The following is a 17,648-nucleotide window of genomic DNA, read 5'->3' as shown; positions in this document are numbered from 1 at the left end:
TAAAGCTTCTGGAAACATCCAGGTCATGCTGAGCTGGATCAGATGCTTAGACATTAGTATTGTCACTCCCATGCTAGAAATGTAATTTCTTTCCTTTCAGTCCCTTCAACCTGATCCAAGCTACAGAGAATCTCTTAGCTGCAGTTGTATTAGGATGTGTGGCCTCTGAGCCCTGGTCTACACTAGGACTTTAGGTCGAATTTAGCAGCATTAAATCGATGTAAACCTGCACCCGTCCACACGATGAAGCCCTTTATTTCGACTTAAAGGGCTCTTAAAATCGATTTCCTTACTCCACCCCTGACAAGTGGATTAGCGCTTAAATCGGCCTTGCCGGGTCGAATTTGGGGTACTGTGGACACAATTTGACGGTATTGGCCTCCGGGAGCTATCCCAGAGTGCTCCATTTTGACCGCTCTGGACAGCACTCTCAACTCAGATGCACTGGCCAGGTAGACAGGAAAAGAACCGCGAACTTTTGAATCTCATTTCCTGTTTGGCCAGCGTGGCAAGCTGCAGGTGACCATGCAGAGCTCATCAGCAGAGGTGACCATGATGGAGTCTCAGAATCGCAAAAGAGCTCCAGCATGGACCGAACGGGAGGTACGGGATCTGATCGCTGTATGGGGAGAGGAATCCGTGCTATCAGAACTCCGTTCCAGTTTTCGAAATGCCAAAACCTTTGTCAAAATCTCCCAGGGCATGAAGGACAGAGGCCATAACAGGGACCCGAAGCAGTGCCACGTGAAACTGAAGGAGCTGAGGCAAGCCTACCAGAAAACCAGAGAGGCGAACGGCCGCTCCGGGTCAGAGCCCCAAACATGCCGCTTCTATGATGAGCTGCATGCCATTTTAGGGGGTTCAGCCACCACTACCCCAGCCGTGTTGTTTGACTCCTTCAATGGAGATGGAGGCAATACGGAAGCAGGTTTTGGGGACGAAGAAGATGATGATGATGACGACGAGGTTGTAGATAGCTCACAGCAAGCAAGCGGAGAAACCGGTTTTCCCGACAGCCAGGAACTGTTTCTCACCCTGGACCTGGAGCCAGTACCCCCTGAACCCACCCAAGGCTGCCTCCTGGACCCAGCAGGCGGAGAAGGGACCTCCGGTGAGTGTACCTTTTAAAATACTATACATGGTTTAAAAGCAAGCATGTGAAAGGATTACTTTGCCCTGGCATTCGCGGCTCTCCTGGATATACTCCCAAAGCCTTTGCAAAAGGTTTCTGGGGAGGGCAGACTTATTGCGTCCTTCATGGTAGGACACTTTACCACTCCAGGCCAGTAACACGTACTCGGGAATCATTGTACAACAAAGCATTGCAGTGTATGTTTGCTGGCGTTCAAGCAACATCCGTTCGTGCGTTATCCTCAGGAGAGTGAGATATAATCCATGGTCACCTGGTTGAAATAGGGTGCTTTTCTTCAGGGGACACTCAGAGGAGCCCATTCCTGCTGGGCTGTTTGCCTGCGGCTGAACAGAAATGTTCCCCGCTGTTAGCCACAGGGAGGGGGGAGGGTTGAGGGGGTAGCCACGCGGTGGGGGGAGGCAAAATGCGACCTTGTAACAAAAGCACATGTGCTATGTATGTAATGTTAACAGCAAGGTTTACCCTGAAAGAGTGTAGCCAGTGTTTTATAAAATGTGTCTTTTTAAATACCGCTGTCCCTTTTCTTTTCTCCACCAGCTGCATGTGTTTCAATGATCACAGGATCTTCTCCTTCCCAGAGGCTAGTGAAGATTAGAAAGAAAAAAAAACGCACTCGAGATGAAATGTTCTCCGAGCTCATGGTGTCCTCCCACACTGACAGAGCACAGACGAATGCGTGGAGGCAAATAATGTCAGACTGCAGGAAAGCACAAAATGACCAGGAGGAGAGGTGGCGGGCTGAAGAGAGTAAGTGGCGGGCTGAAGAGAGGGCTGAAGCTCGAATGTGGCGGCAGCGTGATGAGAGGAGGCAGGATTCAATGCTGAGGCTGCTGGAGGACCAAACCAGTATGCTCCAGTGTATGGCTGAGCTGCAGCAAAGGCAGCTGGAGCACAGACTGCCACTACAGCCCCTGTGTAACCAACCACCCTCCTCCCCAAGTTCCATAGCCTCCACACCCAGATGCCCAAGAACGCGGTGGAGGGGCCACCGGCCAACCAGCCACTCCACCACAGAGGATTGCCCAAAAAAAAGAAGGCTGTCATTCAATAAATTTTAAAGTTGTAAACTTTTAAAGTGCTGTGTGGCATTTTCCTTCCCTCCTCCACCACCCCTCCTGGGCTACCTTGGTAGTCATCCCCCTATTTGTGTGATGAATGAATAAAGAATGCATGAATGTGAAGCAACAATGACTTTATTGCCTCTGCAAGCGGTGATCAAAGGGAGGAGGGGAGGGTGGTTAGCTTACAAGGAAGTAGAGTGAACCAAGGGGCGGGGGGTTTCATCAAGGAGAAACAAACAGAACTTTCACACCGTAGCCTGGCCAGTCATGAAACTGGTTTTCAAAGCCTCTCTGATGCGTACCGCACCCTCCTGTGCTCTTCTAACCGCCCTGGTGTCTGGCTGCACGTAACCAGCAGCCAGGCGATTTGCCTCAACCTCCCACCCCGCCATAAACGTCTCCCCCTTACTCTCACAGATATTGTGGAGCACACAGCAAGCAGTAATAACAGTGGGAATATTGGTTTCGCTGAGGTCTAAGCGAGTCAGTAAACTGCGCCAGCGCGCCTTTAAACGTCCAAATGCACATTCTACCACCATTCTGCACTTGCTCAGCCTGTAGTTGAACAGCTCCTGACTGCTGTCCAGGCTGCCTGTGTACGGCTTCATGAGCCATGGCATTAAGGGGTAGGCTGGGTCCCCAAGGATACATATAGGCATTTCAACATCACCAACAGTTATTTTCTGGTCTGGGAATAAAGTCCCTTCTTGAAGCTTTTGAAACAGACCAGAGTTCCTGAAGATGCGAGCGTCATGTACCTTTCCCGGCCATCCCACGTTGATGTTGGTGAAACGTCCCTTGTGATCCACCAGAGCTTGCAGCACTATTGAAAAGTACCCCTTGCGGTTTATGTACTCGCCGGCTTGGTGCTCCGGTGCCAAGATCGGGATATGGGTTCCGTCTATGGCCCCACCACAGTTAGGGAATCCCATTGCAGCAAAGCCATCCACTATGACCTGCACATTTCCCAGGGTCACTACCCTTGATATCAGCAGATCTTTGATTGCGTGGGCTACTTGCATCACAGCAGCCCCCACAGTAGATTTGCCCACTCCAAATTGATTCCCAACTGACCGGTAGCTGTCTGGCGTTGCAAGCTTCCACAGGGCTATCGCCACTCGCTTCTCAACTGTGAGGGCTGCTCTCATCTTGGTATTCATGCGCTTCAGGGCAGGGAAAAGCAAGTCACAAAGTTCCATGAAAGTGCCCTTACGCATGCGAAAGTTTCACAGCCACTGGGAATCGTCCCAGACCTGCAACACTATGCGGTCCCACCAGTCTGTACTTGTTTCCCGAGCCCAGAATCGGCGTTCCACAGCATGAACCTGCCCCATTAGCACCATTATGCATGCATTGGCAGGGCCCATGCTTTCAGAGAAATCTGTGTCCATGTCCTGATCACTCACGTGACCGCGCTGACGTCGCCTCCTCGCCCGGTAGCGCTTTGCCAGGTTCTGGTGCTGCATATACTGCTGGATAATGCGTGTGGTGTTTAATGTGCTCCTAATTGCCAAAGTGAGCTGAGCGGACTCCATGCTTGCCTTGGTATGGCGTCCGCACAGAAAAAAGGCGCGGAATGATTGTCTGCCGTTGCTCTGACGGAGGGAGGGGCGACTGACGACACGGCTTACAGGGTTGGCTTCAGGGGGCTAAAATCCACAAAGGGGGTGGCTTTACATCAAGGAGTAGTTCAGGCAGGACTTCACGGAGGGTTCCAATAAGAAATGGTGCACCTAAGTTATTGTTCTTATTGGAACAAGGAGGTTAGCCTGGCCTCTGATTGATACATGGCTAGATCTACCTCGCTGCACCTTCTCTGTGAGTGACTGCAGTGTGACCTAGAGGAATGAGTCCCCTAGACAGGGGAGGAGGCAAATGAGTACAAAACAAATCTGGTCTATTTCTTGTTTTGATCCACTCCATCTATCTTTTACATCTTTGGCTGGCAGCAGACGGTGCAGAAGGACATATTGCCTGCCTGCTCACCATAAGACGGTTCAATAGGACTGACTGCAGGACTAAAGAGAATGACCTGGTCAAGTCACTAAAAATTTAGTCCCTGCACCCATGTCTGCCCAGGCGCTCCTGATCGACCTCACAGAGGCGACCAGGAGTACCTCGGACATGACGAGGACGGCTACCAGTCATATTGTACCGTCTGCTGCCACAAGGCAATGGGTTGCTGCTACTGTGTAGCAATGCTGTACCGCGTCTGCCAGCACCCAGGAGACATACGGTGACGGTTACCTGAGCGGGCTCCATGCTTGCGGTGGTATGGCGTCCGCACAGGTAACTCAGGAAAAAAGGCGCGAAACGATTGTCTGCCCTTGCCTTCACGGAGGGAGGGAGGGAAGGGGGGACTGACGATATGTACCCAGAACCACCCGCGACAATGTTTCAGCCCCATCAGGCATTGGGATCTCAACCCAGAATTCCAATGGGCAGCGGAGACTGCGGGAACTGTGGGATAGCTACCCACAGTGCAACGCTCCGGAAGTCGACTCTAGCCTCGGTTCTGTGGAAGCACTCCGCCGAGTTAATGCACTTAATGCACTTCTGTGGGGACACACACACTCGAATATATAAAACCGATTTCTAAAAAACCGACTTCTATAAATTCGACCTTATTCCGTAGTGTAGACATACCCTGAGTTGCAGAGATAAGGGCAACCTTGTCCCACATACTTAAGCCAGTTTGACAGTCCATCCAACTTATATATATATACACACACACACACTTTAGCCAGCATACTGCAACCTCTAATGCTGATTCCACTCATTCCTGTGTACTGTCGTTCAGCTCAATGATTAGGTTACAGGAGAATAATAATCACCCTGTGCAAATTCTTGTTGAAGTTTCTTCTGAAGTTTAAGTCCTTAAAACAAGATGTTGAGAAAAACAGGTGCTCAGATGGCAATATTTTATCCCACAAAGCTTTGGATTACATATGAGGGGAATAATTACAATAAAACCCTCTAAGATCCAAAGCTTTATTTTCAAAGCTCATGAAAAACAGCTTTTAAGAATGATCAATTTTTTCAAAGCTACTAATGCTTCTGGTCTTAATAGAGATAAATGGAATTCCTCACTTCTTGGAGCCCAAGTCTTAGGTCTTTAACAGTGTAATGGAGTTTTTGATGTGTATGAAATCTTTCAGTAGAATAAAGCTGTATATCTTTCCTGCAGCATAACGATGGAGTTTCATCTAATTTGGCAAGATATGGAGACATTTGCCTAGAAACTTGTTTTTTCCTCCCCTTGCAGTTTCTTTTTTCTGCCTTGACTGTCATCTATGTATGATGACTTTTAAATGTAGCCTTGAGGGAAAAGTAAATGGATAAAAAATTTTAAGAATAATTGTTCCTGAGACTGGTTGCAGTAACAGATTGAAATGCCTTGCATATTTTCTTGATTATACTGCTACAACACCTCTTGCTCAGACATTGACGACTCTATAGGCTGTTCACTGAGTCTATGGGCAAATTTGGCCCTGGGATAATCTAGTGCAACTCTCAAAGGGAATGGGAGATGCACCCACTAAAGCCAGGGACAAATTTCATTCCATGTCCTGAATGATTTGTGAAGAAAGGGTGCAACAGATAGCCATCAGACAGAATATTTGAAGTGTCTGAAATATGCACACCACACAACTAGTATTGCTAGACCTCCACCCGCAAGTCAGACATGGACTAGATATTTAGAAATCAGGTAGCCCTGATCCCAAAGGAATGAGGCAAGGCCACACTGTCTAAAATTCCAAACTGTTTAATGCAGCCAGAACCCTGACACAGCAGCATCTGCCGCTTCTAGAGCTGGAAAAAGGCAGCAAATGAATACTTTGATTCAATTCAAGTCCCCCAGCCTCTCTCTCAAGCCATACACACCTGAAACCCAGCTAATGGAGGTGGTATAGCTTGCTGTAGCTAGCCACGTGACAATAATCACTGCATAACAAAGGTCCTGATCCAGCAGGCACTTAGTATTTTTACACGCCAGAGTAGTCCCATTAACTTCAATGAGACCACTCACATATGTCAAGTTACTCACATTTCTGTGTTTACAGGATCAGGGCCTAACTTATTTCAGTATAAAGCAAGGATTTTCAGCATAAGTTATGATCTCTAAGTGGAGTCACCAGCAGTGGTCTGGGAGGTTCCTGAGTGAAATGGCTTCCGTTTGGCACCTCTAGTCTTCTGTTGACATGGATTTGCAGCTTAGACTGCAGGAGTGACCGATGCAGTGAGCTGCAGCTCACAAAAGCTCAGGCTCAAATAAATTGGTTAGTCTCTGAGGCGCCACAAGCACCCCTTTTCTTTTTGATAGAACACTAACAATTATGAACACTGTAACAGGCATGTGAATAGCTGCAAGACCCAGTAACTCCCGTGAAGCACTGGAAGAAATACTTCCACATTTGTGGAAGACCTCACATGCGTAGCCTAGTGCATGGGTCATTTCACATCCCTACAAAGTTGAGAACTTCATTTACATAGTAGGGAAGAGTTTCCCACCACAACAGCAATCACTGGGTGAAATTCCAAGGCCAGTGTTACACAGGAAGTCAGCCTAGATTATTATAATTGTCCTGTAGGGCTGCTGGCCTCTTTCTCAAACTCAGGAAGGATTAACACCCCACCCAAAGTCTGTTCAGGCCCTTCCACAGTATATTCTTGAGACACAACCAAAGCTATTCTCCTGGCCCAAGCAGGCTGTAGGGGACCAGAAGCCCCTCTCCTTGCAACTTTTCAGGCAACTGGATTGTTTCTGAAAATTAAAAACAAAGTTAAAAAACCCTCATACCGAATTTCCCCTCATTTCTTCCTGAAGTATTTGCAGATCTCCTTCAGCCCTGATTAGTCTGATATGCTTAATGGTAAATGGAAAGAAAAATTAATGAGTAAAAACAGAACCTGAGGCACAGGAAAAAAAGTTATGAAAACTATTCTGCAACTATTGGGATTTTTAAAAGTGCAGCTTAACATTGCAGTCAACGTGAGTTTTACCATTGGACTGTATAGGAGCAGAGTTCTACAACGCTTGAAAATCCCATTCATTGTTCTGTACTGTGTTCTATTAAATGCCTGTTCTCCACTCACAGTATGTCTGCACAGCAACTGAAGGTGTTATTATAGTGCAGGGAGACATACTTGCGAGCTTTAATCGAGATAAAACAGGTAACAATAGCAGTGAAGCTGAGGTGGTACAGGCTAATTGCTCCAGTACAAGGCTGCTGGGGACCCTGGGCATGCCGGCTCAGGTTGCTAGCCCACACTGAAGTCCTTGATGCCACATCTTCACTACTCTTGTTACCTGAACTAGCTAGATAGGTACACCTGCGGTAGCTTCAACCTTTACTATACACCTTCACCGACAGTGTAGACAGACCCTCGGACTCTTCGGTTGCAATGAAAAGCAAGGTTTACAATTTGTGATACTCTCAAGAGCAGGCCTGCAACCTGCAAGAGAGGATGCTGGGCAGGGAGATGAGCATTCCCTCTAATTCCAGTGCTGAAGAGAGATATAATTGTCTCCTGAGCTACATGTCTAATGGGCCTCAAGAAGCACAGGTCCCCAGGGAGTGGTTTATGCTGCTGTTCCTAAAGGTTGGCTCTGTTTTGGTGACACTGTAAAGTAGTCTTTTCTCTCTCTTTGCTAACACATTGCAAAGGCTTCACCATGGAAGTACAGCTTTGGGCTGCAGAATCCATGGGTTCAGATTTAATGCTTCCAAGGGTGCTGAGGGAATTGGCTGATGTGATTGCAGGGCCATCGGCCATTATCTTTGAAAACTCATGGTGATTGGGGAAGGTCCCGGACAATTGGAAGAAGGCAAATATAGTGCCCATCTTTAAAAAAAGGGAAGAAGGAGAACCTGGGGAACTACAGACCAGTCAGCCTCACCTCAGTCCCTGGAAAAATCATGGAGCAGGTCCTCAAGGAATCCATTTTGAAGCACTTAGAGGAGAGGAAGGTGATCAGGAACAGTCAACATGGATTCACCAAGGGCAAGTCATGCCTGACCAACCTGATTGCCTTCTATGATGAGATAACTGGCTCTGTGGATATGGGGAAAGCAGTGGACGTGATACATCTTGACTTTAGTAAAGCTTTTGATACGCTGTCCCACAGTATTCTTGCCAGCAAGTTAAAGTAGTATGGATTGGATGAATGGACAATTAAGTGGATAGAAAGCTGGTAGATTGTTCGGCTCAACGGGTAGTGATCAACGGCTCCATGTCTAGTTGGCAGCCAGTATCAATCGGAGTACCCCAGAGGTCAGTTCCGGGGCGGGTTTTGTTCAACATCTTTATTAATGAACTGGATGATGGGATGGATTGTACCCTCAGCAAGTTTGCAGATGACACTAAGATGGGGGGAGAGGTAGATATGCTGGAGGGTAGGGATAGGGTCCAGAGTGACCTAGACAAATTGGAGGATTGGGCCAGAAGAAATCTGATGAGGTTCAACAAGGACAAGTGCAGAGTCCTGCACTTAGGCAGGAATAATCCCATGCACTGCTACAGGCTGGGGACCGACTGGCTAAGCAGCAGTTTTGCAGAAGAGGACCTGGGGATTATGGTGGATGAGAAGCTGGATATGAGTCAGCAGTGTGCCCGTGTTGCCAAGAAGGTAAATGGCATATTGGGCTGCATTAGCATGAGCATTGCCAGCAGATAGAGGGAAGTGATTATTCCCCTCTATCTGGCACTGGTAAGGCCACATCTAGAGTATTACATCCAGTTTTGGGCCCCCCAGTACAGAAGGGATGTGGCCAAATTGGAGAGAAGTGGAGGGCAATGGAAATGATCAGGGGCCTGGGGCACATGACTTATGAGGAGAGGCTGAGGGAACTGGGCTTGTTTAGTCTGCAGAAGAGAAGAGTGAGGGGGGATTTGATAGCAGCCTTCAACTACCTGAAGGGGGGTTTCCAAAGAGGATGGAGCTTGGCTGTTTTCAGTGGTGGCAGATGACAGAACAAGGAGCAATGGTCTCAAGTTGCAGTGTGGGAGGTCTAGGTTGGATATTAGGAAACACTATTCACTAGGAGGGTGGTGAAGCGCTGGAATGGGTTACCTAGAGAAGTGGTGGAATCTCCTTCCTTAGAGGTTTTTAAGGCTTGGCGTGACAAAGCCCTGGTTGGGATGATTTAGTTTGTGTTGGTCCTGCTTTGAGCAGGGGGTTGGACTAGATGACCTCCTGAGGTCTCTTCCAACCCTAATTTTCTATGATACTGTGTTTCAGAATAGCAGCCGTGTTAGTCTGTATCTGCAAAAAGAAAAGGAGGACTTGTCTTAGTCTCTAAGGTGCCACAAGTACTCCTTTTCTTTATGTTTAATGAAGCGCACAAAACCAAGCACAGCAGAATTCCAGTAACTCTGGATAAACTCTCAGCTCGGAAGGCAACCAGCTGTGTGCCAGCCCCTGAGTCTGCATGAACCTAAACACGACATTGTATGCAGTGTGGTTGTAGTCGTGCTGGGTCCCAGGAGATTAGAAAGACAAAGTGGGTGAAGTAATATTTTCATAAGACGAGAGAGACAAGCTTTCACAGAGCTCTTCTTCGGGACCTTTTCAGACCTGAACAGCAGCTCTGTGTAAGCTTGAATGCCTGTCTCTCTCACCAACAGAAGTTGGGCCAATAAAGGATGATCCCTCACTCTCCTGGTCTCTCTGAACACCACATTGTCACATCGTCCTACTGTGGCAGAGCTGGCTTACATCAGGAAGAAAGCCCCAGGGCCTGCCCTCGCAGAGGTGAGCAAACTTTAGCAGCACAGTTTATTTACTCAAGGACATACACTGAATTGGGGTTTGCAAATGAGTAGAAAACATGTACAATGATGGGCTTGAAACTGGGCCAGAGAGAGGCTTTTTTAGGCCATTGCCCTGGGTCGGGTGTGGTGCAGAGCTGCCCCACTGCAAGCAGAGTGGTGAAGAGATACTACCTCAAGCAGACAGTGTGTCTGAGGACAGCGCCTTCAGACCAGAGTGCATCGAGGGCTCTATACATGCGGGTTTTATACGGAGATTTGAACAGAAAGGACTAACGTTGGCCAGCAAGTCAGTGCAGATTGCTGTGGAGGCTGCAGACAGCCCTAGTCTCCCCACAGTGTGAGTCCATCGGAAACAAGCTGAGTCACAAAAACAGGGAACAGTGGCTGAGGAGAGGGTGTGTCCAGCAAGTCAGATTAGGTGCTGGTTCAGCCCTTGAAGCAGGGCATAAGTGGAACTGTAGCAGTGCACAGGGCCTTGTATAGGCCCCCTGAACTTGGCTGAATTCCTCCCTATAGGCCTAGATGTAGAAACCTACTGGCTTAGAAGGGTTATAATTGTTCTGCTAATATTCAGGCTCATCCTTCACCCAGGCTGATAAATTATATTCCTCCCTTGCATACTGCCAGCCCTGCTGAAGTTTTATTATCTTCCATGTCCATGGATTATCATGGGTTTTTATTTTAATATAACTGATTATTGTCCTCCAGAGAGACACAGCAAGGGATCCTGAGCGCTGACCAAGCTTCATAACTGCATTATGCAGTTCTAGAAGCCCAACTATACTGCTATAGTTTGCGGATTAGCTATGCCAGAGCGCATAACAGCATAAAACAGATAAAAACAAAACTACAAGAGTTATCATGTGGTAGCACAGTACCTCTTATACCAATAAGATAAAAACCAGCAGGATCTTATTAAAGGGGAAAAGGCAAAATGCCACATTTGCTGTGAATACAGAAAGAATCATAGTAAGCAGTTAGTTATGGCTATAACATTCCATTCAATTTCATATTTATTCATACACATCTCTCTCACACACACCCCACAGGTTCTGCAAGGTTGTTATAGTTACCAGCCTTAGAGTTGCTCATGCTAAGCCACTGGCCAGGTGGCCTGGACATGAGGAGGGAGCAGGGCCTTGTCAGATGCTCATCTGATGCTCCTGGAAGTTGGTTTGCAGAATCAGACCCCAAAGTTCTCACTTTCTAGAGTCCATTTTTATAGGAATTTCTTCCTATGCCAGTCTATGGGAATTGCTTCATCATGCTGTTGCTGAATCAATCAGCAGATGGCACATTCCTGATGACTCTGTGCTGCCAGATGTTATCTTGTTCTTTGGTTCTCCCATCCTTGAGGCTGTTGGGTGGATTCCAGTCTGCCCTCCGGGGGTCCTCTGGTTATTTCCACTTGACGCCTTCTTTGGCCGATGGGCAAGCAAACCACCCCTACTCCAGTAACTTACAAGCTCTGCACTTGCCATGCAATGGGAAAGCAGCGGCAGCACAGAGGAGAAAAATGGGAGAGAGAAAATTTAAAGAAAACAGACAAATCCATGGAGATGTAGAGGGGATTTTCAAAAAAGCACTCAGCACTGGCCTAACTCCGCTCCCAGTGACTTTATGGTAAAATGTCCCAGGGACTTCACTGGGAGCAGAGCTAGGCCAATGCTGAGCAACTTGTTAAAATAGCAGGACCAGGGTAAGAATCTGACTCAGCTCCTATTCAGGTCAATGGAAATACTCCCACTGCGTGAGAACAGGCATTAGAGCAGAGCAGGGTCTGCTCTGTTGCTCTACCAGGACAGGTTGATCATTTTTATCTTCAAGTGGATTAGCATGTGTCACTGACCTCTAATCACAGGGGTGGAGATTTTCACAGGTGTCTAAGGGGACCCAGTGGAGACACTGACTGGGAGTTGAGTGCCTAATGGCCCAAGACACTTGAAAACCTCACCCAATACCAATATTCCAGATCAAAGAGAGGAGGACTGTCAAAGTACACGCTGAACCCCAGCTGTTCAGAGGTTCTCTTTGAATGGTGATATGTCTGGCATACCATCATGATAAGCGAGCATCTGTTTTTGTATAGATCTGTGTCTCGCAGGGATCTGTAATTTTTTGCTTTGGAAAAGGGAATAGTGGTTTTTTGCATCATTATACATTCCTTTCTCTGAAGCCTGTGAGCTGAACAGAAGTGCTGTGGATTGAGCTCCTGGGGAATTTTTCTTAACCTCTAGCTCAATCTCAGGTCTTCATCTTGTTATGCTAGATGCAGCTGCTCAAACTGTTCTTTGTCAATAAATCTTTGCAATATTGTTTTCTCTGTGGATCATTCATGAACCAATCCCGAGTCCTGTAAATATATCTTTGGAGCCTTTCACAGACTGCTGTAAAACTAAGTTAACTCTTCATAGAGCCCAAAAAGTCTCACCACCCCAGGGTTTGGTTTTATTAACAAAGAAACCAAATTCAGTTAAGGCTTCCCCCCGAAGGCTGTTCCTAGGCTTCCTCAGAAGTGCTCAGCTGACACTCCATAACCTCTCTTTCTAGAGAGCCGCTCCATATCCCTTAGTCAGGTGGGAATGACAATTTGTCAAAAAAACCCAACAAAAAACCTCATTTGGGTGTGCTCAGTTCTCATGTTCAGGCATTTCTCCACAATTGTTAGGGTTAGAAACTCTGACACTTCCCAAGGGTATCTAGGGTGTGAGGCATCATGATACCATCTGCCTTGAGCAAGAGGAAGCCTTGTGTGTGACTGGTATGGGTCAGCTCCCTGACTCCTCTGGCAATACGAGCATTCCCCTCTCAGCCTATGCAGGCTCCACTGTCCTTCTGAAAGTTAGAGATACACGTTCCAACTCCCCAAGCCCTCCAAGCATCTCCCTAGAGTGTCCAGCCCCTGGTCCACTGGATGCTCACAGTATTTACTGATTTACTACTCCCAAAGAAGCAATACATGAAGGGGTACTGGAACAATTTCTATAGTGGGGCTGCTGAGAGCCATTGAACCAAACTGTAAACCCTGTATATAATGGAAACCACTTCAAGCCAGTGGGTGCAGCAGCACCCCCAGTTCCAGCACCTATGTATACATGCCATTTTGCCAGATTCACCTCAGATCACTGCTCCGTTTAACACACAACATTTAGATATGCTGTCGATATATTCAAATGGTAGCAAGTAGAAATGTTGGAAACAAATGTGTAAAATAAAATCTAATATGCATTCTAGAACCTAGGCTTAACTTGATACTTTCATTTCATATGCATAGGCTTGGAAGAATTAGATTTTTATCAGCTAATGTTGGCAATTTCACTGTACACAGAAACTGCTGAAAAAATATTTCCATTGATAATCAAAGTAAGAATAATTCTGCTTGAAAACTTAGAGTTTAAGGATATTTACTGTGAATATTTGGACATATGATGTTGGCAGTTATGAAGCTTTACTTTTTGAATCTCAGTGTCTACTGTCATTAAATAATTATTGTCTGACCCATGCACTTCAGAATTTCCCACTACTGTGAACATTTAAATCAATACAAATAAAAAAATGTTTAAAACCCATAATTTTACATTTTTAGTTGCACAAATCGACGAGAATTTTAAAAAATGCTTAAAAATAATCAATATTATCTGTCAAAATTTAAAAAATCTAGTTCTGCCAAGCCTACATATAGAGCAAAGTGCACCCAGAGTCCTTCCAGCCTTTTTCAACCAAGCCTGGATGTGATCCTTTTTTCATGAGGCCAAACATGCTGCCAGCTTGTACCCTAGACAAAGAATACTGTGTGTATTTTTTGCATCCCCATATATATCAAAAAAGCCCTTTCATCTTTACTCATAAACTGGACACCTTCCTGCTGTATGTTCCTTGTAATCTCTTGTTGATTTCACAATCTTGATTAGATGGTGTCTCAGTATGCAAATACTGACATTTTGAGAAACAATGCACAAAGAACAGACAGAGAGAGAAGCATCTACTACCCACTGCCTGAACAGATCATGTGCAAGGCAAGTCACCTCCTCGTGATCTGTCTTGAACTTCAAGGCTCTAAGAATATAATTTCCAGTGTAGATACACAACTTCTTAAATATTCTCCATACTTACATGTCACAATGATTATGATGACCAATGGGCTACTGGCTCTCAGTGAATTGATAATGATTGGTGAATTATTGTGCATATATTTGACCCTGGGATCCCTGTAAAATTGTGTGTCCCCTCATGCTTAATTTGTAATGAAAAAGCTGCTGGGGCTCAAGCAATTCGGTGCCAGGACTCAAGTAATTCTTTTACATTCATAATGCAGCAAGCTCAGAGGTGCCAGGGCTATGAACTGCCAAGCCTAGAGGTGCCAGGATTCAGCCCAGGCAAGTCCTGGCACAAATTAAGCCCTGTGCCACACACCCCCCCCAGCTCCCCATGCCCTCTGCTAGTTGCCACCAAGAGGTCCCTGAGTCACAGAAACTCCCTTAAAAAAAAGCTGAGCTTCTCATATGATCACCTGCCTCTAGGAACTGGTGTTTTCAGAAAAACACCAGAAATCACAATATTAACAAAAAAAATCTCAAGAGTTGGCAACACTTCAACAAGAAAAGGGGCACAGAAAGATCAGGCATGTTTGTATGCAGAAAGCAGTAATATCTATATCTATCATCACTGTGACAGGGCATGACTCACCACCTTGGCACCTCCTCCTGGCCATGCTGGGAATTAGCTTTTCATTGCCAGTGCACCTTCCTCTAGTGATGTCTCACCACCATCACTTCTGCTCCACCTCTAAGACCTGCATTGCTCCCCAGACCATAGCATCCTCTTCTAGGCATGGCCCTCCGGCTGTGCCCGACTCCACTTTCTCCCCCATTCCAGGGAACTGGCTGTCTCTACTCCATCCACTTGCTGCTGTGGCCTACTGTAGCCTTCACTCTAGCCCCTCACCTCAAGGGGTAAACTGCAGTCCAAATACTGGCCACCCCCCTCTGTGGCAAGTGTGGGAGGAAAAGCAGGCCCACCCACTAGTCCAGGTCCCAGGGACCCTATAGCTGGCAGCCACATGCTGCTGCTCCTCCAACTCCCACCGCCTATTTCCATGGGCCACTTCCCCATAGCCCTAGCACCTTCCCAGCCCTTTGTATCAGGGGCCTCAGGCTGGAGCTCCCTATTGCTCTCCTGACCCTACCCACCACTGCTCTATCTAAGGTACTGCCCTAAGGCAGCCAGTCCTTCTCCCTTACACTCCAGGGAGAGACTGACTCTGCTCTGTTGAGCAGCCCTTCTTATATGACCCTCCCCGATCCTGATTGGCTGCTCCAACAAGCCTTCTCCTGATTGGCTCTCTACAAGCCCTCCTCCCATTGGTTGGGTTTTGCGCAGCCTCCCTGAGGGCTGCTTTAACCCTCCATCTACCTGTGTGGAGCAGCCACCACAGCATACATTACATATAGAAAGCATGGAAATGACTGGTTAATTGACATCTTAATTTTATTCACCAGTGAGTTTGGGTACTGCCATCTGATTGATTAGTTCATGATTTTTAAATTTTGCACATTCTCTGCACTCCTGGGGTTTGATCAGTCTCAGAAACAAATTTGGTAAAATACCAGGAGAAAGCCTGTGCTTGAACAAGTAGTCAGAACGGAAGCAGGAATTACTGCAAGTCTCACTAAATAGACTGTTTTAAGAACATTTCCTGGCATGTTTTGGAAGACTCAGAATGTTCAGATTATTTAGAGAAACTTTTTAACTTGTGTTTCTCTGAATGCGAAGTTTTTCAAGATCCTCCCCCTTTACACAATAGATATTACTGATGTCACCCTCCATGTACACTTAGTGATGTAATACCCACGCATAGGCTTAAGTCATCAAGTGTGTATAATCTTAATACATGCACATCTGGAAGTGACCTCCTTCTGAACATTTTAACAAATCGTTTTGAGAGATAAAAAATCCAGCATATATTTCCTCCTTTGAAAACCTTAGTGGCAGTTAGAAAAGGAGTACTTGTGGCACCTTAGAGACTAACCAATTTATTTGAGCATAAGCTTTCGTGAGCTACATCCGATGAAGTGAGCTGTAGCTCACGAAAGCTTATGCTCAAATAAATTGGTGAGTCTCTAAGGTGCCACAAGTACTCCTTTTCTTTTTGCGAATACAGACTAACACGGCTGTTACTCTGAAACCTGTCATTAGCGGCACTTAGTTGGACTAAATGTCTTTGAATTACCTCCATCATCTATGACAGGTTCCAGAGTAGCAGCCATGTTAGTCTGTATCCGCAAAAAGAAAAAGGAGGACCTGTGGCACCTTGGAGACTAGTCTCTAAGGTGCCACAGGTCCTCCTTTTCTTTCTCCGTCATCTATATAAATCATGGTGAAAATATCAGAAGGTCTTATCTAGGTGCTGCAGTTTCAAGAATATTAAATTACAGTTTCTTATAGTTTAAAGAATATATAATTTCTCCTTAATATTCATTATATGCTGGTGCTATTTTTACCAGCCAATCACATCTTTTCGTTATGCTCCTCATTTGCCCTGAATATAAAGTAAGATCAGGCATTTTTTCTTTCATCCATATTTCCCTTTCCTTATCTTTAAGATGCTTACTGTTTCTCTGTCGCTGTATTAACATATCATTACAACACCCCCCACCTTCACTTTGCCACGTTCCCATCATTCTCCTTCAAATACCATCTGACTTTCTCCCATGCTGCCCTGTGTGCGTGTGGAAAACGCACGGGGGCATTAGGAAATCAGTGAAGCCACTACTTTATCCTTCCTCAAATCTCTCCTAAGGCTCATCTCTGCTAAAATATCTACAAACCCTGCCAGCCTGATCATGGTTAGACAGAGGGTGAGTTGTAACTACTGTTTAGTATGAAAAATTTTCTTCTTTTACGGTTAAATTTCCCCTTTCCTGCTCTCATATGTTTGTTTCATCCATCTGGTTAGAAACCAAGAGAGTAAGCCTCATAGGTGCCAGCTTCCTCTGGGTCCGGGGGGGTGCTGAACCCTCTGCTCTGCTTCAGGCCCCACCCTCTTCCCACACCTCCCCCAAGTCCCCACCCCTTCCCTGCTTCTTCCCGCCACTGCCCCATCTCTTTTCACCCAGTTCCGCCCCCTTCCCTGAGCACGCACCGGGCCCCCCTACTCCAGAGCCTCCTGCACGCCGCGAAACAGCTGATTGCAGTGGGCGGGAGGTGCTGGGAGAGAGGGGGAGGAGTTTACAGTGGGGCCAACAGCGGGCAGGAGGCACTGGGGGATTGTGGGGAGCTGGCTGCCGGTGGGTGCTAAGCACCCGCTAATTTTTTTTCGTGGGTGCTCCAGCCCTGGAGCACCCAAGGAGTCAGTCTCTATAGTAAGCCTTCAAAGCAGAAATCATCTTTGTATTTGTACAGAGCCTCCTACCATAGATCAATGATCCCTGATGGGTGCTTCTAGGGTCTGCTGTAATAAAAATAAACACAGATCTGTGGTTTGTTTATACAATTAATAAACATTTCATGAGTGGTGTAATGCCACCCACTGTGATGTTGCACACGAGGCTGAACTTTGAGAACTATTAGAGCCCAAATGTTTTCAGCAGGCACCCCAAGAGCAGTAAAACATTACTTGTTAATACTGGCCCTGCCCACCAATAAAATGATAAGGAGCA

At 46.5% G+C, this 17,648-nt stretch overlaps 1 protein-coding gene across 1 annotated transcript in view; it reads left to right on the top strand.

Annotated features, from left to right (window-relative positions):
• Positions 1-702: 702 nt before the first annotated feature.
• The window catches only part of LOC141986071 (uncharacterized), a 51,993-nt gene continuing 35,047 nt past the window's right edge, over positions 703-17,648 (top strand). The window contains exons 1-2 of the mRNA XM_074950231.1: positions 703-1,111; positions 1,691-1,999. Coding sequence (XP_074806332.1) covers positions 703-1,111; positions 1,691-1,999 — 718 coding nt within the window. The remainder of the gene's footprint in view (positions 1,112-1,690; positions 2,000-17,648) is intronic.

This window comes from Natator depressus, chromosome 4 (assembly GCF_965152275.1).
Source record: "Natator depressus isolate rNatDep1 chromosome 4, rNatDep2.hap1, whole genome shotgun sequence".
NCBI classification, from domain to species: domain Eukaryota; kingdom Metazoa; phylum Chordata; order Testudines; family Cheloniidae; genus Natator; species Natator depressus.
The sequence above is the reverse complement of the archived record's forward strand: the minus strand, read 5'-3'. Positions and strand labels throughout refer to the sequence as shown.